This window comes from Lampetra fluviatilis, chromosome 30 (assembly GCF_964198595.1).
Source record: "Lampetra fluviatilis chromosome 30, kcLamFluv1.1, whole genome shotgun sequence".
In the NCBI taxonomy this organism is placed as follows: Eukaryota; Metazoa; Chordata; class Hyperoartia; order Petromyzontiformes; family Petromyzontidae; genus Lampetra; species Lampetra fluviatilis.
The window spans coordinates 3,473,288-3,499,768 of NC_136304.1; the positions used below are offsets into that span (position 1 = coordinate 3,473,288).

Consider the following 26,481-nt stretch of genomic DNA (forward strand, 5'->3'; position numbering starts at 1 on the left):
GACTAACATCACCACAACCTGGGCTAACATCACCACAACCAGTGCTAACATCACCACAACCTGGGCTAACATCACCACAACCTGGGCTAACATCACCACAACCTGGGCTAACATCACCACAACCTGGGCTAACATCACCACAACCAGTGCTAACATCACCACAACCAGGACTAACATCACCACAACCAGGGCTAACATCACCACAACCTGGGCTAACATCACCACAACCTGGGCTAACATCACCACAACCTGGGCTAACATCACCACAACCTGGGCTAACATCACCACAACCAGTGCTAACATCACCACAACCAGGACTAACATCACCACAACCTGGGCTAACATCACCACAACCTGGGCTAACATCACCACAACCTGGGCTAACATCACCACAACCTGGGCTAACATCACCACAACCTGGGCTAACATCACCACAACCTGGGCTAACATGACCACAACCTGGACTAACATCACCACAACCTGGACTAACATCACCACAACCTGGGCGAACATCACCACAACCAGGACTAACATCACCACAACCTGGGCTAACATCACCACAACCAGGACTAACATCACCACAACCTGGGCTAACATCACCACAACCAGGACTAACATCACCACAACCTGGGCTAACATGACCACAACCTGGGCTAACATCACCACAACCTGGGCTAACATCACCACAACCAGGGCTAACATGACCACAACCTGGGCTAACATCACCACAACCTGGGCTAACATCACCACAACCAGGACTAACATCACCACAACCTGGGCTAACATGACCACAACCTGGGCTAACATCACCACAACCTGGGCTAACATCACCACAACCTGGGCTAACATGACCACAACCTGGGCTAACATCACCACAACCTGGGCTAACATGACCACAACCTGGGCTAACATCACCACAACCAGGACTAACATCACCACAACCTGGGCTAACATGACCACAACCTGGGCTAACATCACCACAACCAGGACTAACATCACCACAACCTGGGCTAACATGACCACAACCTGGGCTAACATCACCACAACCTGGGCTAACATCACCACAACCTGGGCTAACATCACCACAACCAGTGCTAACATCACCACAACCTGGGCTAACATGACCACAACCTGGACTAACATCACCACAACCTGGACTAACATGACCACAACCTGGGCTAACATCACCACAACCAGGACTAACATCACCACAACCTGGGCTAACATCACCACAACCTGCACTAACATCACCACAACCTGGGCTAACATCACCACAACCTGGGCTAACATGACCACAACCTGGACTAACATCACCACAACCTGGACTAACATCACCACAACCTGGGCTAACATCACCACAACCAGTGCTAACATCACCAGCGCATACTGGGCTTCATTTCTCACTCTGGCTTTGTACGTTCCTGTAGAATGGCGGTTCAAACTGAAGTCGCGTCCTTTAGGACATCTGTTCGCCGTTCACCGGTCACGTGGCTTGCCTTGGCACAACCACCACAGCACGCGCCAAACTCCGCTCTCTTGGGGTGGAGGAACGAGAGGAGGCGAGGTGGTTGAGGCGTTGCCCTAAATGATTGCCGTTACGGCTCAAATTAATCGCTGATCAAAATTAATTCACGCGATCTTGGTTTGTGGGACCGGAGGGGGGGGGGGAATACAAAACTCAGCGAAGTGGGATGGAGGTGGAGGGGGGGGTCGGGGGGAGGGGGGGCACAGGGACGCGACGCAATATTCGACGAACTTTAAAAGAATGGTCGGCGCGAAACCGAATGAGTAACGATCCGATCTGCTTTCGTCCGCAGTCCATTCTGCTCTGTCCCCCCCTCCGACCCCCCCCCCCTCGCCCCCTCCCCTCCCCCCACGCCCCCACCGTGTGTGTGAAGGGAGGCTGTGATGAATACCCACGGTTAAATTGCACAAATGTTTTGCTGCTTGTCCAGTATCCCCCAAACTACCAGAGACGACATATTTTTAACTTACGCGATCTAACACCCAAAAGCCTCGATTATAAAAACCACAGAGGGTTTGTAAATCGTCGTCGTCGTCGTCATCGCCGTGATCATCGCATGGACGCTTGACTGTGCAAAGAAGAACGCTGCGGTGGATCGCCGGGCGGGGAAGTCGATGTAACGCGCTCGACCCGGTCGTGACGCCTCCTCCACGGCGGCGAGAACTTACGACGCACCGACGTTTCGCGTTGGAGCGGGACCACGTGCTGTGGACGCAAGTGCTCTGGGCAATACCGCGCGGGATAATTCAGCGGCATTTTTCTTCAACCAGCCTGACCCTGCCCGCGACACCGAGGAGGTCAAAAGCGGTGCAGGGTGTTTGCTCGCTTCAACGTCATATTCCGCTCGGTGATACCGGTCCGGGAAGCCATTCGCAATCGGAATCGGAATATTTATTTGAACTGGAGGAATCCTACGAGTCACAAAGCTCTTTGTTCACAAAAGTCCAGTCGGGGCGGGTCGGAACGGTACAACAACAAGCAATACAACAAACACGACAGGGGTGCCAGGCATAGTGAAGGTAAACAAATCACTTAAAAATATACAGATTGCACAGGACGTGATGTTGTCACGATATAAAACTATAAAAGTAACCAAACTATAAACCATTGTTATTCTACCGGGTCAGGCCCACTGAGCTTTGAGCTTCTTTTTGCAGACGTGACCTGACCTTTTTCAGACGTGACCTGGCCACAAATGACAGCTCAACGAAGCGGCTCATCGTCGTGTTGGAAATTCAGAGCGGCAGCCAAACACTCGGAACGATCTAAACGATCTAAAGGCGTGTTTCTAAATGTGGAGGGGAAAACCGGGAGAACATGAGCGTTGTTCATAAATTGCCTGATGAGAATTTAGAAGGGAGAGGTGGGGAGTAGAGGTGGGGGGGGGGTGAGCTAACATTAGTGGGGGAGGGGGGAGGGGCTCAGCGACCCTCACAGTCACTCGGATGCTACATCACCCTCATCATCAGCGCTGCCCCCTCCGCACAGTTTTCCAAGCCAGTCCTGGGGTCGCATTGGGATGGAGGGAGGGAGTGGGGGAGGGAGTGGGGGGAGGAAGTGGGGGGGGAGTGGGGGGGGAGGGAGTGGGGGGGAGGGAGTGGGGGGGAGGGAGTGGGGGAGGGAGGGAGTGGGGGGGAGGGAGTGGGGGGGAGGGAGTGGGGGGGGAGGGAGTGGGAGGGAGGGAGTGGGGGGGAGGGAGTGGATTGGAGGGGGGCAGCGATGGGCAGGGAGAGAGGGGGGCGGAAGACGTCGCCGCGGTTATTTTTCGACGGACGGCCGTAAGCGCCAGTTTCCATTGCCTGCGCACCGAGGGATCCGCCGGTAATCCCTGTGTCATGGGGGGCGTCCGCGGAATTAATTTATTTTAAAAGCGGCCCACCTGTTGCTTGAACAGGAGAGAGGAGAACTCGCTCGCGCGATCGTCAACAACAGCCGCCTCGGTTCACCTCCCTACGCGGGTTCTGACGCGTCGCGCCGACTCGCGCCAATGAAAATGCGCTGTCAAGCGCGATGTACGCGCGCCGCTTTTTCCCCAATATAATTGACACAAAGACACAGACACACAAGACAAAGAGCTACTAGCCTCATTACGGACTGTTTTGGGGAAAGTGCCCTTAAGTAAGCATCTATGAAGGCTGGCACGGTTGAAGAGGCGGTTGGGTGGCCAGCACCACGCCCGGCCACCCTCGTCTCTCCAGCGATAACTTTAACAGACCGCATCACTTGAGGCTGCGTCGACCTAGGTGAAGCCCATTTCCGGTCCGGATACTCGTCACTGGTGTCGGCCGTGAGCGGGAATCAAACTCGGCTCATAGCGCGACACACACCAACCGCTGGCACCACCGCCACTACATTCGCCCACACACCGACGCGCACGCAGACTCACGCGCGCGGACTCACGCACGCGGACTCACGCACGCGGACTCGACTCGCGCGCGGACTCACGGCTGGGCGGCAGCAGCTGGCGCAGGCGCAGGTAGCTGATGGCGAGCCGCATCACCGACGCCTTGTCCAGCGCGGCGGAGGCAGCGGGCGGCAGCGGCAGCTCCCGCGCCAGCTGGGCGAACACCTCCGTCTCCCAGCCGCGTCGGCACCGCGCCGCGTCACGAGACTTCTCCTTGCGCCGCTCCGAGTAGACCCTGACGTCGCACAGCGCGGTGGTCGCCCGGTCACAACTCGTCGCTCACATACACACACGGGCACAGGGCAAAGATCCCCCACCCCACCTCCTCCAGTATAGCCTCAACAGGCTGTTGGGGCAAGTGCTGTTGGCGAGCACCTACGATGGTCGGCGCGGCACAAGAGGGGGTGGGTGACCAGCACCACGCCCGGCCGCCTTGGTCTCCCCAGTGGCCATGTTTACACACCATACCAGGTACTAATTTGAGGCTGAATCGACCTAGAGGAGGCCCAGCACCGGTTCAAATAATCGTCACTGGTGTTTGGCCGCGAGCGGGAATAGAACCCGGTTCGCCAGGTTCGTAGTGCAGGGCGCTAACCACTACACTACCGCCCCCGATACACGCACGCACGCACACGCACGCACGCAAGTAGCAAAACCACAATGCGACCTTTGCCCCGTTACGGGGAACAAAAAAACAATGGCGGAGATGAAGGCGCGTTCAAAAAATGTTTTACGCAAAAAATCTCCGAGACTTTTCTAACCGTGCCCGAGCCGGAACACCGAACCGCGAGGAGCGGTGATGTAACCTGGCACCCGAGGGCCCCATCGCGGTACAATCGCCGGATGGACACTCCCGCCACCACCGCTATATGAACCGCCAGGCCATCATCTTCCCCGCACGTCCAGCTCGCGCACACAAAAATGCGACGTCGCCCCGATGTATAACTATAAAAAAAACTAAACAAACTCTGAACTGGTTTTTATTTGACCGGGTAAGGCCCACTGAGTCATATGGCAAATTTTTTTCAGAAGCGACCTGGTCACAATTGATAGCTCAGCGAGAAGTGGATTATCGTCGCGTAGAAATTTGTAGTGGCAGCCAAATACGCTCAATGCGCGTTGATTCTGAAAGCGGAGGGGGAAACCCGGAGGAACCGGAGAAAAATCCTCGCGACCACGGGGAGAGAGAGTGATGTGTAAACTCCAAATATACAGCAGGCGTCAGGGTCTGGGTCGAACCCATGACCTCCTGCACACCAGGCGAGGGAGATAACATCTCGCCACATTGGCGCCCCGAATATCTGTCTTAAATAAACGCCGCCACCCACCCACCCCGTCCAGAGGTGATGTGTAGCTCGTTAAATGTGTAATCTCAGGATAACACGGCTTTCGCGATCAATATCATCCATTCATAATCAACGTTTTTGGGTTTAGATTGCGTTATTTATAAATGTGTCGTAACCCTCCACCACCCGACACGGCCAATCAGTAAAAAAGTGTCACGTTGACAAAGGACAAATAGTTCACTGCTTTAGCCCACCGGTGTGTTGAAGCGTGAAACCACAACATTTACAATTTGAGTACGACGTTTCGCTGGTAATTGCATCCAGCATCATCGGGCAATTCGCCAGAATGGTGAGGCTCTGCTGTGTCTTCCGGGAGACACAGCGTTAAATTGAACGTATTTTAACTTGAACGTATTTTGCCCGTTGCTGCCCTCGTCACGAGCTCCGCGCGGTATTTACGCTACGCAACAACCTTCATCGCCGCCGTCAGCAGCAAGTGATTATCGTCTTGCAGACGATTCCATAACAAGAGACGCAAGGACACACGCAGGATTGTGAGAAGCAAAATGCCACTTCAGCCGGCAGCCTTGTGAACGTCAAATCACGGGGCCGCGAGCTCACGCTACGTTCGGTACACAGACCTCGTGCGCGGACTTGTGCCATTTCAGTTGGGAATAAATGTCGACTTTCGTCTTCGTGACATCCCTCCGACATCTGCTGATGTCCTTTTGCAAGCATATTCATTCAAGTTTTCCCATGACATTGAAGGCTCTGGTGTTCACGGCGTAATTGCCCCTACATCAGAGAATGGCACGTGGAAGTAAATATTACAGAACTACTTCTTGAAGTCCCTGCAAGCCATCTCTTTCATTCACACACACACACTGGCAGATGGTAAACTCTCCCACACCGCAGTGTAACGTTAGTCCCATTGCAGTTGAACTGACACTTCAAATCCTAAGTGCTGCAATGAAGTCAAATTAGATATGAAACAACCAGACAATTGTAATTCGATGTATGTATGTTGACTTCTTTCGCACCGTACGTAGCCAACCTTGCTAGTTGGAGGTGCGGGGGAAGGACAACAAGCTTAACGAAAATATCAGTTATAAATAAAATAAAAATGCATTATCAATCGAGATGATTTAACAGTGCACAGCTCCACAGCGGCTTCCTAACAAATCCAAGACATCACAACGGAGGGTTTTGTCGTGCGTGTCATCAACGACGCCCGCGACCGTCAACCCCAGAGCCTCAGCGGCTCCGGCTCGGTGCCCCTTGACCCGCGAGCCACCCCGAGACTCGCACTTTAAATAACGCCTTCCCTCCGCAGTGCTCACACACTTGCCTGCGAAAGATCTGGTGACCAACCCCACCAACACCACCCCCCCCCCGCGACATGGCCCCAAACTTACCCCTCTCCGCTCCCCATTAATAGGACCTCTCAGAAAACAAACAAGGGGTTTCCTGCATTTGACCTCAACTTACCCTCCCCCCCCCCAAACATTTACAGCCAATCTCGGATTTTTCTTTCAAATAAAAAAACGTCCACTGGCACAATTCGTCCCCGACTACGACGACGACGACGTCGACCGTAACGAATACAAAATCCCCGGCGCTCTTCCATCGTGCGTCGCTCGCTCTCCCTCCACGCTCGCCCCGCTCGCCAGCGCACGTGGACAGAGGGACCATCCCCTGGTGACCGCACATGACCTCCCGTCGTTGAGTGGTCGCGCACACGATGGCTAAACAAACTTGTTTTTGTCAGATTTTTTTTTCTTCTTCCAGCCGCCAAACCCTACGAGCCCCCCCTCAATCTGCCGCCACCCCCTCCCCCCATCAGCAGGGAGGAGGAATTTACGATCAACTTGGTCAACTCACTGACACGCTCGCAAACGATCGCGCACGCGGCAATTCACTCGGCGCGGACGACCGAGTGGAGCGGTTGTCCAACGCAGCTCTCCCCGGTGTCACTCGCTCGCTCGCTCAGAGCGGGAGGCGCGCAGCGGTTTTGCTACCACCACTTGCCCCGCAACAGCCCCCCACCGGTTCAAGGGCTACACGGAAGACCCCCCCCCCCCTTTTGCCTTTGCGTTCGCATAACTTGCGGGGGCAGTTGGTGGCGGCACATTTGGCGATCGCGATGCGTTCGAGACCTTCGATTTACCGGCCACGGCTGACATTGCGCACTGACCAGAGTGGTGAAGTATGGTCAACACCCCCACCCCCCACCACCCACAACCCCACCCCTCCCCCGCCACGGCATGGATGGAATAACGCAGGCCCGGGGATTGACTGCACGTTTTTTTGTTTCATTGCAGCGACTCGTGAGAGCGCCTCCCCGCCCCCCGCCCCCCCCCCCAGTTTTTTTTTAAGTTTCCTCCGTTCGCATGAATACGTCCCCCAATCTCGCTCGCAGCCACACAATGTCCAGGCGGACGAGAGGAAATGAAACTGCGTTTTTTTTTTGGGGGGGGGGCGAACGTTATTTACGAGGCGCGGAGAGAGAGGGAGAGACAATCGCGTTGACCTCAGCTCACCCGAGCCCACCACCACCACCGCCGCCGCTGCTGCCGCTGCTGCTGCTGATCACCGCACACGATCCCTCATCCCCGCGGCCGCGAGCATTCTCCCGAACCGTGCAGAGGCAGCCGCGGTCGCGCGTCAAACTTTTCGCTTCTAATTAAAGAATCGGGGTCGCGGCCCGGCCGCCCCCCCCCCAATCTCCCCTATTGCACGCGGTGGGGGTGGGGGGCAGAACTCCGAAATAGGCGGCGTCTCGTTAGAGCAGCGAGATGCGTCTCTTATCTCCGTGCCCCTAAGGACGATGTGTGCGGTTTACAGAGGGGGGCAGGCTACCCCCCCCCCAAAACACCCCCACTTGCCGATCTCGTCAAGGAGGATAAACCATCGTCACGCGAGCCCCGGTGGTCATCATCATCCTCCTCCTCCACAGCAGCAGCAAGCGGCCTTTGGCTGGCAGTCGAACAAAGGCGGTGGCCACCGCACCGCGCGGATTCAGACGCGCTTCTGCGGCCGTCTGGAACGTTCCTCCTTCCGATATTGGGAAGCCACCGGAAGCTATCTCCTTTTAAATCATCTCGATTGCAAAACTCACTTCTGGGGCTGCCACTGCCTCTTTGTGTTTAGTTTGTTGTCATATTCTTAGTTTTTTTCGGTAAAGTCACGTAGGTAAAAAATTAAAATTAATAAAAAGTAAAATAAGACGGAAGCTTGTGTTGCCTCCGAAACGTCGTGATTTTTATTTTATTTTACTTAAATTAATTTAAATTTTTTACCTACGTGACTTCACCGCAAAAACCTAATAGTATGAATCATTGCAGTCACGAAAGCTTCAAATCTAGAATTAGTTTGTTGTCCTTCCGGCGTGAAAGAAGTCCAACGTGCATGGCGTGCGCACACGGAGGATGGCGCGAGGCGTGCATAATGCAGACACACGCGGGAGACAGCGACACCCCCCCCCCGCGTCGCCTCGCGGAGCCGAGTTCGTCGCTCCATCTCCCTGCGGTTGGCGTGCCCTAAGGCCGCGTACCCCTCCCCTCGGCCGCTGCCACTACAGCGGTTGTGTTGGCCGCCGGCCACCGTCATCACACACACACACGTGCAGTGTACAGCCAAAGGTGCCCCACTCTGTGTAGCCTCACCGAGTCCCCCCGGGGGGGCAAGGGCTGTTGGCGAGCAGATATGAATGGCGGCAACGGTGCACAAACGGGGTGGTGGTGTGGTCGTTAGCACCGCCACCACTGCCGCCACCATCACCAGAACCACCACTACCACCACCACCACCACCACGCCTGACTGCCACCACCAACACCGGCACTGCGGGCACCACCGCCACCACCACCGCCACCACCACCACCGCTACCACCACCGCTACCACCACCGCCACAACCACCCCGCCTGACTGACACCACTACTACCGCCACCACCACCACCACCACCACCACGCCTGACTGACACCACCACCACCGCCAACGTCTGACCGCCGCCTTTGTCTCCCCATTGTTGATGCGGTTTTTTAACGCCCCCCCCCCCTGCCCCCCCCCCCTGCCCGCCAGGTGAAGTTGGATCAGAATCAGAAAACAATCTTGATTTGAAGCTTTCGTGACTGCAGGAATCCATACAGAATCAGAAACTTTATTTATTACTGGAGGAATCCGATGAGCTAGAAAGCTCTTTATCACAGATGTCCAGGAAGGGGTCGGGATTAGAAAGTTACAATAAATAAGCAAATACGAAAGCACGATAGGAGTGCAGCGTATGAAAAAAGGTAAACAAATAACTAAAAAATGTTTACTAAACAATTTTTTTTTATTTAACCGGGTAGGCCCCACTGAGCTGGATAGCGCTTTTTCAGAAGCGACCTGGCCACAAGCGATTTCTCACCCTAGTGGCTTATCGCGTGGACATTTTTCCCGGCCAAATGCTCTAAACGCGTGACATTGATTCTAAATGTGGAGGGAAAAAACCGGAGAACCCGGAAAAAAATTCCACGCGACCACCGGGAGAGAGACACCGCAAACTCCAAATATACAGCAGGCGTCAGGGTCGGGATCGAACCCACGAACTGCTGTATACCACGCGAGGTCGTTAACATCTCACCACCATAGAAAGGCGGCTGTCCCTGTGACTCTTGTCAATGCATTAGTGTCAAGAAATAAATAATAATATATACTAAAAGGGGTGAGAGCGGACCAAGCAGTGAGAGCTTTGTAATTGGGTTCAATCCACGCACGAGTGTGAGTCACCGCATCATCCCACACCGACACCACCAATAATCGTTGCCACTGAACCACGCACTCCAGACCTTCCTTCTCAAAAGAAAATCGAAGATGACGGCGGCGTTATATAAGCCTCATGCGCGGAGAGTGTGACAGGAATCTTACGTAAGGAGTGCGCACGCAGGCGACGTGGGAGCGCAGCTTGACAGGCTGCGAGGAGTCCTGGCACAGCCGTGCCGCAAAAACCGAGTTTTTAAAAATCCTTTATATTAAGTTTACGCGCTTGCGCGCTTGCGCGCTTACGACCGTGCAAATCTTTCGGTCGTTTTTTAACCCACTTCCCGTGATCCAATCGAGCTGAGATTTTGCACACAGACTCGTTGTGTGTGACAATTTATTTTCGTGAAAATTTTTTTTTCAAAAATTGTATACTTTTTAGGAAAAAATAAATTCGATTTAATTACCAATTGCTTAATGGTGGCAGGCAATCATCTGACCCATAGGTGGCAGCCATCTCAAGCCAGAGGACGAGAGGACTCTAGCCGCCACGCATATAAAAGATTTATAGTGAAAAACTTTGTTTTTACGGGTTAATTTTTTATTCACCAGGTAAACCCCACTGAGCTATGCAGCTCTTTTTCAGAAACGACCTGGCCACAAATGACAGCTCAACGAAGTGGCTCGTCGTGTGGAAATGTACAGCAGCCAAATACTCTGAACGCACGTTTCTAAATTTGGAGAGAAACACCGGAGGACCCGGAGAAAAATCCACGTGATCACGGGGAGAGAGACACCGCAAACTCCAAAAATACAGGCATTAGAGGTCGTGATCGAACCTACGACCTCCTGTATACCAGGCGAAGTCGTTAACATCTCGTCACCGTGGCGCTCCAAAATCAGAAACAGTCCGCTGGTCAAGTGACTGTGGTAAATCCAGCTCAGATCGTGGACCCACACTGCGGATGTTGGTTCAATCCAGCAGAGACATCACAAACATCCACTCAGCGTCAATGCTGAGTTTCACCACACGGACTCAGGAGAGGCTGAACCAGGGGTCTGCGACCTACGGCTCCGCAGGTGGACGCGGCTCTTTAAGGGCCGCGCTTCGTGACGTTGCTTATTAAGGAACTGCACCGTCTCGTATCCACGCCGCATTGCGGCTCCTGAAATATTGAGCTGTTTTTTTTCCACCTAATTCGAACAAAAAATGCACTTCTTGCCGACCCCGGGGGGGGGGGGGGCTACGCGAAGCCGTAAACCAGCGGGAAAAATCGGCGTGAACGGAGACAAAACATCAAAGAGCAGTTGGCAAATTTTCTCCCCACCCACAACAGGGACAAGGCACGAGGATGCGATGAGGCCGTCTCAAATTACCCGCGTGCTGCTAGCGGAGGCGGCAAATTGTTTAAGCGCACGTGACACGACAGCGAGCGCACGAGACCCCGTACGATCGCGATGATTAGGAATCCATCTACATCACTACATCTGTGGCTCTCCCTAAGGAGCGCCGAAGCCTTAATAGCCGCCTACGCTCCATCCATATAAAGGTCGTTCAGCCACTGGGAGTTCATCAAAGAGCCATATAAGGTTCTGCATAATGTTTGGTGGTGGCAGGTTTTTTTTCTTTCTCTCTTCTTCCGTGCTTATTATTAAACTCCCCGCAAACGCTTGCAAATGAACCCTTTACTGTGTTCGTCACAGCGAACGCCATGCCAGATGGATGGGGGGGTATAACGATCGGGCGGCAGTCCAGGAATATTGACACATTGCTATAGATGAGAATATATAAGTAGTAGCAGCAGCAGCATCACCGGCCATGATCTCGCCACTGCTGGATGAAGCCTTTCCCAAAATGCAACGATCCACCCGGCTCCCGTGCACGTGCCGATTTAATCGCTCCATCTCTGCGGCGAGGAGCGTCCTAGCGGGGAGCGTGGCCTCCTCTGGCTTCCACTCCTATCGTTAGTCTCAACCGCCGGTCAATATTCACACGATCCACCTTTTGGAAACGCATCGTTATGCCACGTGCGTAAGTTATTAATGGCAAGTGACAACATTTAGATTGTATCTAACACGGACTGCTGTTGCCTAAAACAGCCAAAATGTGGCTGTGACACATTGGTCCAGATGGCCGAGAGGCTGATGGGCTGAAATGTTTTATTTTATTTTGATTCGTCGTTAATTTTCGGGTTGGCCACACGTAATGATTTGGCCAAATGTTGTTGTCATTAAGACGCCCTCCTAAGCACTGGAATAAATCCCCATGTATTGCCTGGCCAGGGCCCGTTGAGACTTGAAATCTCTTTCTCAAGGGGGGAAGGTGGGTTACAAAAGAGGGAAGCAAACTAGGTAACGTTTATTACCTCGAGTGCGAAATAGAAATATGTAAAATTCCATAAATAACCGCTTCATTTACGCGTGATATCAGTTGAATCATTTAGTGTCGGTGCAAACACTGCCTGTTGATAATTAAATTCAAGCGTAATTACACAGCTGCAGTACGTACAAGCACACAGTCCCTTCGCGAGCAACACTCGCTCGTTAGTTACACACAAAGCGAATCCTTCACTCAGAATTGTCCGAGGACCTGTGATGGCAGAGTCAATCGCGCGCGTAAAAAGCCAAAAAAAACCTTGATCCGTGACTTTAAAAGACGGTGGCTGGGTGGTCGCTGAGATTAGAGTGCCGAGTGCCTAGCACCGCAGACATCCTGAGTTTGGACCCAGGATTCGTTCAGCTCAGAGTAAACTGGGTTGTCGAGCGATTAGTGATTTGACAGTGTCATCCCGTTCACCCCCCTCCTTCCCACCCCCGTCTAACACGGGGGGTGCGTGGGGGGTGATTGCGTTTTCTCCGCGAGAGATTCCCAAAGGAATCTTCGTTTTTTTGACGACAACATCGTCGGCAGTTTGGTAACAATAAGGGGATGGGGGGGGCGACATCCCACTCCGACGGCGCCGAGAGATGCGAGCGAATCTTTTATCTCGCGACGTGACGCAGCGCCGATAACATTTCGCGTGAAAACGACAATGGCTATGAACGTTCCTCTACGAAACGAGGGCCACCGCGCGCTTACCAGCATGCGACTGTCACCAGCGACGTTTGCAGGGATGCTCCCGCTCGCGTCGCCACGCCTCCGGCCTCAGCGAGCCGCGACTTCAAACCGTGAGATTTTTTTATTTTTTTAAACTCACGGACCCACAGCAGCTGGTTTTTAGCCGAGAGCACGCTGACCGCTTGCGAGATGATTTTTATTTTTTTTTATTTTTGCCGACCTCATTCTCACCACCCGCGCGGCCAACCCTCTTGCCAACGACGCTCGACACCGCTGACAGCGAAGGCGAGTTCCGTCCACGCTGGGCACGGCCAAGTGCGCGATTAGCGGCGTGCACGGAATTCCCTGGCGCGCGACGCGGCGGGCACCGGCTGGACGTGACCCGTGTCCGTCCCAATTGCTCGCCGAGCTGGAAATCTGCACTCGGGTTCGCCGAACGCAATGCGTCGTGGCGTCGAACTCGTTGCGCACAAAGTGCTCGCCATGGATGAGCCACGATACCTTGGGCCAGAGGTCGCAACCGGGTACCCGATACCCGTACCCTACCCGATACCCGGCTACCCGTACCCGGCCGGGTACGGGTACCCGTTTGCGACCCTGGTGCGGCCGGGTACGGGTACGGGTAGGCCGTGAGTCACTGGTGAGTCACCGTTTGTCACTCATTTCCCAACGTCTTGTCTCTTCTCACAATTCAAGTTCCTAAATTCAACCCACCCGCGTCTGCAACATGGCTTCATCCCAGAGGTCGCAATCAGGTACCCGATACCCGTACCCTACCCGATACCCGGCCGGGTACGGGTAGGGTACGGGTACGGCCGGGTTTGCGACCCTGGTGCGGCCGGGTACGGGTACGGGTAAGGAATCAAAACCCGTTTGCGACCTCTGCCTTGGGCTGCTGATCTCGTCAAGGGTAATAGACCGTCACGGGAACTCCGGTCATCCTCACAGCGGCAAGCTTCTGGCTGGCCATATCCTTCCGTTATTAAGAAGCGGCTGGAGCTGCGGCACTTTTGAATCGTTATCGAGATTGAAAACTCGTTAATTTAGAACCGCGCGTTGTGTATTTTAGTTTGTTGTCCTTCCACGACACGTCCGATAAGCACAGTTGGCTAAGTACGGTAAGCGAAAGACGTTCAACATGCATACATACTGTACTACTACCACCACTACCAACCTCGTCATCCTCACCACTACCGCTCACCACGTGTGTAGCAACGCTCAGTCTATAATGCACTCATTGTGTTCGGGCGAAATTCTCTTCGCGGCGCGACGTTATGTGTGCGTGTCACCGCTCGCACGCGACAGAATGCCAGCTTGGCGCTATTAGCACAAAGACAAAGAGCCCCCGTATAGCCTTCGCATTTTGTTGCGGCAAGTGCTGTTTGCGAGCACCTATGAAGGCCGGCACGGCACACGAGGGGATGGGTGGCCAGCACCACGTCCGACCGATTTTTTTTTTTAGAAAACGCACCAGGTACTCATTTGAGGCTGAGTCCACCTAGGGGAGGCCCATGACCGGTTCAGATAATCACCGCTGGTGTTGGCCATGAGCGGGAATCAAACTCGGGTCACCAAGTTCGTAGTGCAGCGTGCTATCCACGACGCTACCGCTCCCCGTTCATTTTTTTACTTTCATCTTCTGAAAGCGGATATTTGTGCTGTTAGCGAGCACTTATTAAGGCCAACACGGTGCACGAGGGGGTGGTGCGTGCCTACCACCATACCGTTAAGAGGTCCTTTGAATGGATCTCAGAAGTAGTTTTGTGACATCTCCTTCAGCAGGCTGTTCTCTCACATAGGGGAGGTTGCATAGCTCTGTGGGAGTTGAAAATGGTCCATGTCTTGTCAACTATTTAAACTATAGGAAAACGATTTATTATTTTACCAGCTATCTTTAAGAAGCGACCTGGCCACAAATGATTGCCTACCGAAGTGGCTTAACACGTGAATATTTTGTAGCGGCCACATACTCTAAACGCATGTTTATGAATGCGGAAAGAAAAAAACCGGAGGACCCGTAAAAAAGAAATCCACGCGACCACGGGGTGAGAGAGACACGCAAACTCCAACTATACAGCAGGCGTCAGGATCGGATTCGAACACCTCGACCTCCTGTATACCAGGCGAGGTAGTTAACATCTCGCCACCGTGACGCAACTGCAATTGCCACTGGAAAATATTCGCTGGGAAATACTGCAGTCGGTAATGCACATCACACTCCGTGTATTACACCCCCAAGTGGAAAAACTTCCCCTCCCAACCCCAATCAACAATACTTGCCCGCCACCCTGCCGCCCCACCCTGCCCCCACCCCCGACTCAGCCCCAGAGACAAAAAAAATCCACGCTCTCTTTTGTGATCTTAATAACTTCTAGATTTGAAGCTTTCGTGACTTCAAGGATTCATATTCTTAGGTTTTTTTCGGTAAAGTCACGTAGGTGAAAAATTAAAATTAATAAAAGTAAAATAAATATAAAACAAAAATCACGACGTTTCGGAGGCAACACAAGCTTCCGTCTTCAGGTGGAACCGTCACAGCACGATAGCTGTATCACTTGATACAGCCGAAACGTCGTGATTTTTTATTTTATATTTATTTTACTTTTATTAATTTAAATTTTTCACCTACGTGACTTTACCGCAAAAACCTAAGAATATGAATCCTTGCAGTCACGAAAGCTTCAAATCTAGAAGTTATTAAGATCACAAAAGAGAGCGATCACTCGGCCACCATTCTGTTCAAGACGGTGCTTGGGAGACAGGTTTCACGGCGTGTCCGTGTGTTTTGCCATTGCAATGTTACGTGTTCCACGTGTATGAGAAATAGGTCATTCATTTCCTTAAGAACTGTTTTTTTTTCGTGTGTGTGTGTTTAGTTTGATGTCCTCCAACCACATCCCACCACGCACCTCCGATGGGCACGGCTGGCCGTGTACGGCAAGCGAAAGAACTCCCACGTGCACGTCCCATGCGCTGTCCACGTGCTGCGGTATACATAGCCGGATCACTTGAGGTTGACGCAGCGTAACGATCCTCATTTAATTCTACGCCGAATTTATTGCGTGAACTTGAGCAGCAGATGCACTCATAATCCATTTATCGCGAAGGTTATTATTGCTCTCACGAGTTGTATTATTGTTATTGCAGGCTGCGCGCGTGTATGTACACACACGCTCTCTAGTCTCGCGCATTCGATATTATTTGTGGAATTCCCAAGGTTCATTGCCGATTGCGGAGGTGAGAATTGAAGTATTATCTTGATGACGTAATAAATATCAATAAGCCTCCGTGTTGAATCTCGTATGCGTGGGCTAAGAGGTGGCCAGGATTGTAGTACGGCAATAGATTACTGAGTCCATCCGTGCGGAGCGCTGAGCTTTACCGCCTCGCATGCACGGTGGACTTTCTCTGGCCACTCCGAGTTTCCTACCACACGACAGCACAGCCACAATGCAACTACCGGAGCACGAAGAGCACGACTTGAGCAGTTGTTGCAGGAAAGGGTAAAGCTTCTTCGATGGTTTTTTTTATATTATTTTGTTACCGGCAAAAAAAGTATCTCATAAATGCCAACTCTCATCAATGGTTAAGGTAAATTTAAATTATATTGAGGGTAAATGCGCATCCCTGCAATTGCCTCTTCAAGCTACTGCCGGTGAAAGGGCCTCCCACTGGAGGGAGCTCTCCAGAGCCCCTTTCGTGGCAAATTTGGCCTACTCTTCCAGACAGCACGCAGACGTCTTGGAAGAAAGAGGTGGGAGTCCCCACATCCGACCCCACCACACGCGGCCTGCCATTAGACCTGTGGGGCCACTGCATCGCACGTCCAGTGCCCTCACCGCTGCACCACGGCAGCGTCCCTACACCGCATTCTAAGTCACTGAATACATCGCGAGTGTGTGACGCAGTAAATAAAGGGCGTTGTTTTCATTGTTAGTGTTTCATTATTGTCATTGTCGCACAGCGTACACTGCAAAAGCCACCACCGGAATAAAATCAACGTGCCACGTGACCGGGTGCTGGTTTCTGGAACGTGTGTCGACGAAAACGTGAACGGAATACATATTTTGAAAAATTTTACTCGCCGTGTGCAAGTGAACGCGCGTGTAAGTGAACGAAGCCCAAATGAACGCACTGCGCTGCGCTCCAAACCCGGCGTGACCCCGGTTCGATTCCCGCTCACGGCGACCAACGCCACTGACGATTATCTGAACCGATCCCGGGCCCTGCCCTCGGTCGATTCAGCCTAAAATGAGTACCTGGTGCGGTGTGTAGAGAGTCAAAGGCGTCCGGGAGTGGAGCTGGCCACCCACCCCCTTCGCGTGACGTCCCTGCCTTCGTTAGGTGTTCGCCAACACCACTTGCCCAAACAAGTTCGTGTAGGCTACAAGGGGGACCTTTGTCTTGTTTATGGTACTGCTGGTGATGGTAGCAGTCCAAGTGACGTTCGATGATGAACGATGACAACAGTGGTAGCGATAGAATTGGTGACATTAAACATTATCCCAACACAAGACACTCCTGGCTGCTGCTGCTGCAACTCATTTGAGGCTGAGTCGACCTAGGGGAGGGACCCATGCTACGTGGTTAACTTGCTCACAGTGGCTCGCTGCCTGTGCTACTCATTTGAGGCTGAGTCGACCTAGCGTCTCGCCACTGCCACGGTGGCGAGACGGTATCCAGGAGGTCGTAGGTTCGATCCCGATTCGGACGCCTGCTGTATGTTTGGAGTTTGCGGTGTCTCTCTCCCCGGGGACACGTGGATTTCCCCCCTCCACATTTAGAAACATGCATTTAAGAGTATTTGGCTGCTATAAATGTCCACATTGATAAGCCACTTGGTTGAGCTATCAATTGGGGCCAGGTCGCTTCTGGAAAAAAAATCCGTACAGCTCACTGGGGCTTACCTGGCAAAAATACACGTTCAGTTTAAATAGTTTAAATATTTTAAATAGGTTGTGGATGTCATGCTCATCGCAGGGCCTCATCGCTGCACCGTGCGTTGGGAGGAGGTGGTGGTGATGATGACGACGATGCCTGTTGACGCTGAGCTCTGCTAGACGGGTCGCTGCATGAGTCCGCCTCCAGCAGACGAGTTGACCTGAAACGCGTGGATGCGTCCGAGTGTAAACTAATCCCGTCGCCTCGCGTGTGCGCGTGATTTACGCGATCTCCCAGCGGGGGTGCTGGTGGTGGGGGGTGTGTGGAGGGGTCATTGAGCGATCAACACTTTCATCAAACCCTTCACGCAGGGATTTCCCATACACGGGTCTTTAATCAGTGCGCATTGCCTGCGATCATCACCAGCAAGACAAAGATCCCCTCCCCCCCTTTGTAGCCTTATCAGACAGTTTTTTGGGGCAAGTTTCTAGTCGCGCGCACCTCACGAGTAGGTGGGTGGACAGCACCACGCCCGCACGCCTTTATCTCCCCAGTGGCGATGATTGCACATCGCACCAGGTACTCATTTGAGGCTGAGTCGACCTAGGGGAGGCCCCAGTACCGGTTCATATAATCGTCACTGTTGCAATGTGACTGTATGGCACCTCCGATTAGCACGGTTGGCTACGTACGGTGCGAAAGAAGTTCAAAATACGGAGTAATCGAAACACGTGGGCTCTGTCGGAGGCAGCTACTGTTCCCTCTACGAGCACTCGGCCACTGCGAATCTTCAGCATAAGCCACGCGCCTAAAGCACAACGTTCTCAGTGATACTTTTATTTCATTAATATTGAACTCAAGTATTAAAGTAATTATTTTTTATTTTACCAGGTGAGGCCCACTGAGCTGGAGAGGAGCTCTTTTTCAGAAGCCACCTGGTCACAATTGATAGTTCACGTGGACATGTACATCAGCCAAATACAAATTGTGTTGGTTAGCCAATACCAGTTAGAGTTTGTGCTTTCCTTAAACCATGGGAGGACACCAGAGAACCGGGGGAAGAACGCAATGCACGCCGGGGAAAGCACGTACAAACTCTGCGTCGAAATGCACCCGAGTCAATAATCAAACCCGGGTGTTCTCTGATGCGAGGCACACGTGTTCCCGCTGCGCCACCCTGAAACCCGTCATACATTTCAGGAGGAATGTTTCTCGTGAAGTCTCGCGTCTCATAACCGCGAGAGACGGCGCTGGCTCGGGGAGACCTTCATCCAGCAGTGGTTAGAACTTGGCTGATGACGACGACGAACGCGCTTCTGAAATGTTGGCACGCGGCAGCCTCCAACCCGTGTCCCTGTGATTTCAACACTTCGGAATTGCGGTCGCTTCGAGGCCGGTGCTGCAGCATCGTTTGTGTCACGGTGTTCAGGCGGCGCGCATCGATACGATGAGAGAGAGAGAGGAAGCCTCCTTGCAGGCTCGTAAGGGGGTGGATGTGAGATTTAATTGCTAAGCTCACGTCTTAAGTGTAGGTGTGTCCGGGTACAAAAGGCTTGGGTTGAGAGTAGAAAACAAACACAACTAATTGCTGTTTTTTTTTCTCAATAGGTACATCTTCGCGTTGTCAACATCATACACAGTGCAACAAAAAAAACATTCAGGTGAAAGGGCAGTATAATTACACACAAAGACAACCTGCATAGAATCCCGAAACGGCACACGAGGTGGCCAGCACCACGCCTGGCCGCCTTTGTCTCCCTCGTGTTGTTACACTTCGCCACTAGGTACTCAATTGAGGCTGAGTCGACCTAGCGTAGGTTCAGGACCGGTTAAAATCATCGTCACTGGTGTTTGTCTGTGAGCGGGAATCGATCTCGGGTGGCGGGGTTCGTAGCGCAGCGCGCAAACCGCTCACGACTCCACTGGTCTCGAGAACATCACAACACACACACGCACGTGTAAGGGGACGATGTACAAACATCAGTACACACACCACAAACACCACCGATGAACACGATTGGCTACGTAGGGTGCGAAAGAAGTTCAACATACACAAATCCCGACATGCACTACACGCATGTAAACAGGCTCACAACATGGACAGATGCGAGATGGCGGTGCATTTAATTACACACCACACAACCCACACGCGCGCAAAACACAAACTCCACGGATGCACGTGTGGGGAAGGCGGTACATATGCAAAGATCCACACACTCCAAACCCACAAACACACCCCAATAGCCCGGTTCGCATTGCAATTCTGATATATGATATAAGTAACAACACACAGGTATGTGTATGGCACGTGAAAAAGCTTAAGTAATGAATTGTGCACAACGACCAGTTCAAAAGCACGACATCGTGGTAATTTTCTCTTAGAAACTTGAGAACATTTGGCCTACACAGCACATGTTGGGTGGTGTGGTCAGAAAAACGAATGCCACACAGCGGCGTGTACTCATTTTAGGCCGAGTCGATCTAGAGGCAGCGGCAAGCACACAGGGTCAGATGGCGATTTCGACCGACGTTATTTCTATTCGTTCGCTGCGACCGGGGAATTGAACCCAGATGACCGGCTTCATACGTCCGGAGAAGAATCCACTCCACCCGACACGGCCAAACGAAAGAACGTTGTTTGGCACGTGTAGCAGCAAAGGGGGCTAAACCTCGACAAATCGCGATTGGTTTCAGCTCAGTCGCCCGCGAGTCGGCGAACAGATTCTCACGGTAAATTCCTGGAGAGTAATTAGCAGTTACTGTGTATGGTGATTGCTAATATTGGCTGCGAAAAGTGACGTGTCAAACAAAGAGAGAGAGAGAAAAACAAATCCCACTCCCATCCTCCTGATAAATAGCCTTAACATATCTTCTTGGTTCTTTCGGTAAAGTCACTTTACCGAAAGAACCAAGAAGATTAATCCCTGCAGTCACGAAAGCTTTAAATCGAAAAGCCTTAACATACTTTTAGCGAGCACCTATGAAGGCCGGAACGGCACACGAAGGGGGGGGGGGTGGGGTGGGGTGGCCAGCACCACGCCCGGCCGCCTTTGTCTCTCCAGTGGCGATGTTGACATATCGTAGCAGGTACTCATTTGAGGCTGAGTCGACCTCGGGGAGGCTCAGGACTGGTTCAGATAATCGTCACTTGGTGTTGGCCATGAGAGCGGGAATCGAACTCGGGTCGCCGGGTTTGTAGTGCAGCATAGCGCTAACTCGCTGCACTAACTCGCTGCACTAACTCGCTGCACTAACTCGCTGCACTAACTCGCTGCACTAACTCGCTGCACTAACTCGCTGCACTAACTCGCTGCACTAACTCGCTGCACTAACTCGCTGCACTACCCGCTCCCGACACATACAAAGACGAAGGCCGGCACGGCACACGAGGAGGTGGGTGGCCAACACCACGCCCGACCGCCTTTATCTCCCCAGTGACGCTGTTTACACACCGCACAAGGTACTCACTTGAGGCTGAATCGACCTAGGGGAAGCCCAGGACCGGTTCATATAACCGTCACTTGGTGTTGGCCGTGAGAGTGGGAATCGAACCCAGCTGGCCGGGTTCATAGCGCAGCGCGCTAACCGCTACACTACCGCTCCCCACAACAAACAAACACACACACAAAACACACACACAAAACACACAAAGAGAGAAGCCACCGCAGCTGTCGCGACCCAGTATAACTGTGCAGGAGGGCAGCACCGCCGCGTGTCGCTGCTGGTTACGACGGGCACCGAGGAGAGCTCCCGGGACTCGGGGCCGAGCCAAGCGGCAGCTGTGAAGCCACTCGGCACGAAGCCTGCGTAGTCCGTCGGGAGTCCCCCCAAAGTCCCCCCACACCACCCCCCCCAATGCCCACTTCCCATGTATCGTGCCCACTGCCTGTTGGAGTTATTTGAGCACTTTGCCACATCCAGATGTCTCGCTTTCATTTGTCCTCACGGCACTGCGGGCGGCGAGCGAAGCACTCACTCACGCGCGCGCGCGCACGCGTGCGTGAATTAATAGCGCTCTTGTGGGGATGATGATTGCATCCTACGTGAGTGAGTCGAGGGCAGGGGCCGACAACCCGTGGCTCCTGAGCCGCACGCGGCTCTTTAAGGACTGCTTCGTGATGTTATTCACATCGCATTGCGGCTCTTGAAATATGGAGAGTTTTATGTTTGACCGAATTTGATAACAAGTAAACCCGTAAAAACAAAGTTTTTCACTATAAATCCTTTATATGCGTGGCGGCTAGAGTCTTCTCGTCCTCTGGCTTGAGATGGCTGCCACCTATGGGTCAGATGATTGTCTGCCAGTATTAAGCAATTGGTAATTAAATATTTAATTTGTTTTCCCTAAACAGTGTAAAATTTAGGAAAAAAATTTTCACGAAAATGAATTGTCACACACAACGAGTCTGTGTGGAAAATGTCAGCTCGATTGGATCACGGGAAGTGGGTTAAAAAACGAGCGAATGATTTGCACGGTCCTAAGCAAGCAAGTGAACTTAATATAAAGGATTTAAAAATATATTCGCCTGTGGAGGACGCGGGGATCGATCCCGCGACCTTTGGCATGGGAAGCGAGGGCGCTACCAACTGCGCTACTCCGCCACGGCCTGTGGAGGGGTTACGCTCTGGGCTCTTACACTCTGACGTTCAGCCAAAGCCATGAATGAGTTGTATTTGAATAAATGTAAAATAAATTTGTTTTGCCTAAAAAGTGTACAATTTTTGAAAAAAATTTTCACGAACATTAATTGTCTCGCACAACGAGTCTGTGTGGAAAATGTCAGCTCGATTGGATCACGGGAAGTGGGTTAAAAAACGACCGAAAGATTTGCACGGTCGTAAGCAAGCAAGCAAGCACGCAAGCACGCAAGCAAGCAAGCAAACTTAATATAAAGGATTAATAAGTATAACCCGTAAAAACAAAGTTTTTCACTATAAATCCTTTTTTTGCGTGGCAGCGAACTTAATATAAAGGATTTAAAAATATATTCGCCTGTGGAGGACGCGGGGATCGATCCCGCGACCTTTGGCATGGGAAGCGAGGGCGCTACCAACTGCGCTACTCCGCCACGGCCTGTGGAGGGGTTACGCTCTGGGCTCTTATACTGTGACGTTCAGCCAAAGCCAAGAATGAGTTCTATTTGAATATATGTAAAATAAAAAAATTTTGCCTAAAAAGTGTAAAATTTTGGGAATTTTTTTTCACGAACATTAATTGTCTGTCACAACGAGTCTGTGTGGAAAATGTCAGCTCGATTGGATCACGGGAAGTGGGTTAAAAAACGACCGAAAGATTTGCACGGTCGTAAGCAAGCAAGCACGTAAGCAAGCAAGCATGCGAACTTAATATAAAGGATTTTAAAAAAGGCTTTTCTTGTTATTTTGATTTCCAACCCCTGGTACAGGTTAACAATAATATTTTTTGTTAGTTTAGTTTTAGTTTCATGTATTACATATAGCCCTGTGAGCCAATCGGCTCTTGACTCGGGTGCAACCGCAACAAACAAAAACATAAACAAGAAACATTTTAAAGTGACTACACGCAAACAGAAAAATCCAGGAAAAAACAGCAAGGTTTTCCAGAAAAAGCACCGTATATCAATGCTGTGTGCAAAAATCCCAGTGGGATGCAAGTCAAACAATAACAACCATAAAACAATTTAGATTAAGTTATCAGACTAACTCTGTACTACAACAAACAAATATGGCTAAACCAAAACGTTTTCGAAATCACCAAAAGAAAGCTATAAAAGCAATGTAACAACAGTTATCATATGAATTGTGATTGCAATTTTACAATAAACGATATACATAACATGTACTACCAAACTTTGCAGCCATATCGGACTGACGTGGATATTAGTGGACCTCCGTACCCTCTTCGTGGTGGTGGTGGTGGTGCCTTACGCCGATCATCTCCTCTCAAAGGCAGGAAACATCGAGCGAGAGATGTTTCCGCGATTTAGCCGTGGCAGCGTCGCGACCAGATCGTATCGACAGCAGCAGCTCCGAGTCAGAGTGGCAGACGGAGGAGCCCCAATTGAAAATTCGGCTCCCACGGCGTGCTAGTCGCCACGTGATGTAGGCTGTGTGTGTGTGAGCTGTGGTGCAGCGGTTAGCGCGCTGCGCTATGATCCTGGCGACCCGGGTTCGATTCCGCTCACGGCCAACACCAGGGACGATTGTCTGAGCCGGTCCCGGGCCTCCCTTAGGTCGACTCAGCCTCAAATGAGTATCTGGTGCGGTGTGTAAACATTGCCACTAGGGAGACAAAGGCGGTCGGGCGTGGTGCTGGCCACCCCAACCCTCTCGTGTACCGTTCCGGCCTTCATAGGTGCTCGCTAACAGCACTTGCCCTTACAGTCTGTTAAGGCCATATGGGGGATCTTTATAGTTTAACACGCAGGTTTTCGCGACCGATATCATCCATAAAATAGGGTTTTTGTTGTTGTTGGGTTAGATCGCGTAAATATAAATGTGTCGTTAAACCCGCCACCACCCGACACAGCCAATTAGTAAGGTTTGTCACGTAAACAGAACGCGCAAATTAGGTGTGCTGTACTCGTAACGAATTGGCACGTTCTGTTTACGTGACAAACCTTACAAATTGGCTTTGTTCGGTCAACTCACGTTGCCTTATATTCTTTTTTTATTGCGCGGTGGCACAGTTCAGGTAGCGTACTGGGTTATGTTTTACTTACGTGACTTTACCGAAAAAACCTAAGAGTATGAATCCTTGCAGTCACGAAAGCTTCACATCTAGAATTATGAACCCGACTTTGTGAGTCTGAGTCCTGGCCACGGCCAACACGATTGGACCCGGTCCTGGGCGACCACCCCACCCCTTCACCACCCCAGCACCGGCCAACGTGGTGAAGTATGGTCTAAACACACCCCCCCCCCCATTGCCGATAGGTCTTCCTCTATCTTGCAGTGGATTGGTAACGGGCTTAATTTTTGTCTGGTTTCTCTGGATCAGCGAACAGAACGATACATAAATAAAGTAAGTACGCACCCAGCACGCCACCGCATCCCGTGTCCATCTCGCTATTGGCTTAGGCTACTGATCAGTCTCAGCAGGAAACTGGAAAAGACTCGGTGATAGGTGGGGGGGGGGTCTCACGCCTTGCAAAGCGCTCCCGGGGTTATTCGATTCGTGTTTTTGTCTTCTCCGATCAGCAAGGGTGGGCTCCGACCGCTTGCGAAAGGAGTTCAGCAATACAGTCCACTAATACTGTCAGTCCGTCAACACCCCACCACCACCACCACCCACCCACCCCCCCGACCACTGTGGAAAATTACTGAAAATTACTCGCCAGACAGGTCTCGGAGTGCAGGTACCACACGCCTGGTGTCAACCGTGGCTAACGTTTCCATTGATACATCAACTCGCGTGTGACACGCCGCATCTCAAATTGGGGGGGGGAGGGAGGGGAAACCCCGTTAGAGGATGCGATTTTCAAAATTACGTGCATCAATGGTCATCGGTGTGCGTTTTTTAAGACATGCACACAAGCACAACTTATGTAAATTCCACCTTTACTCGGTGCTCTTCGAAGGCACGATTTGTGTGTTTTACAGACCTTGTTGAATCTACTGCTGGATGGAAGCCCTCGACTCCCCCCTCCTCCTCCCCTAAGCGTAATCAGTCATAGGGGTTGGTTGACCATTCTGGTCTTGCAAAGAGCCGTGCGTCCAAACATTTTAGAAAACCAAATGCAGAAGCAGATAAATCATTCTGAGATCCATTCAAGTGATGTTTGTTTAATCCAAAACACTTCTCACGCGCTCTGCAGCAGAGAAATGCCCATCGCATGGCAGACACGCCGATAGTTTTTATTCTCAGAGATGTAATGTATCTAATTGAAGTAACAAAAAAACTCACAAAACTGAAAATTGCGTCTAGTTTATGGTGTGCGCAATATTTTTTAGTGATCGTGCTGAGACCATCAAACTTGCTGAACTTGAAAATCCGATTTCGTCGCATTTTGGCGGCTTCCCAGCTCAGAATCAAACCCTGAATCTCGCCAGTGCCGTGGCGTGGCGCTTTCTGTCTGACCCCTGATCTACCCCGACCGTCTCATCGGTATGAATCTTCTCCCGCCCGCAACCCACGTGCGAGAGATTCCAGTGAACAGACAGGCAAGGAATTCAACATCTCCGATTGCATGCGAAGTGATGCAACGCTTTGTGAACATCCTTGCTCGCTCGTCTCGTGGGAGCTTTGGCTGTGGCGGTTTGAACTTACTTTAGGGAGCGGTGGCACAGTGGTTGACGCACTTCCGTGGTAGCAGTAATACTAATTATCGACCTTGGTTCGATTACTGCTCAGCGCTCACATGAGCAGAAAGTAATTCGGAACCTGTCCTGGCCACACCGCAGCACTTAAATACTGCGCACCGTGCTGGCCATAATAGGTGCTCACTAACAATAATCGGCTCATTGCTATGACGTGTGACATGGAATACACAATCGACGAACCGTGACTGGGGTAAATTCGCACGGTGTTCTAGAATGGCGAAGCAGAAAAACATATTTCCTAAAAAAGCGCAGATTGTAAAAAAAAACACTCCCAAACGAGAACAATA

General features: G+C 51.7%; 1 protein-coding gene across 4 annotated transcripts in view; it reads right to left on the bottom strand.

The window, feature by feature from the left end:
* Nucleotides 1-26,481, bottom strand: part of LOC144943138 (hypoxia-inducible factor 1-alpha-like) — an 83,284-nt gene that overhangs the window by 54,035 nt on the left and 2,768 nt on the right. For all 4 annotated transcript variants that reach the window (XM_078870344.1, XM_078870345.1, XM_078870343.1 and 1 more), the window contains exon 2: nt 3,971-4,164. In XM_078870344.1, coding sequence (XP_078726470.1) covers nt 3,971-4,164 — 194 coding nt within the window. The remainder of the gene's footprint in view (nt 1-3,970; nt 4,165-26,481) is intronic.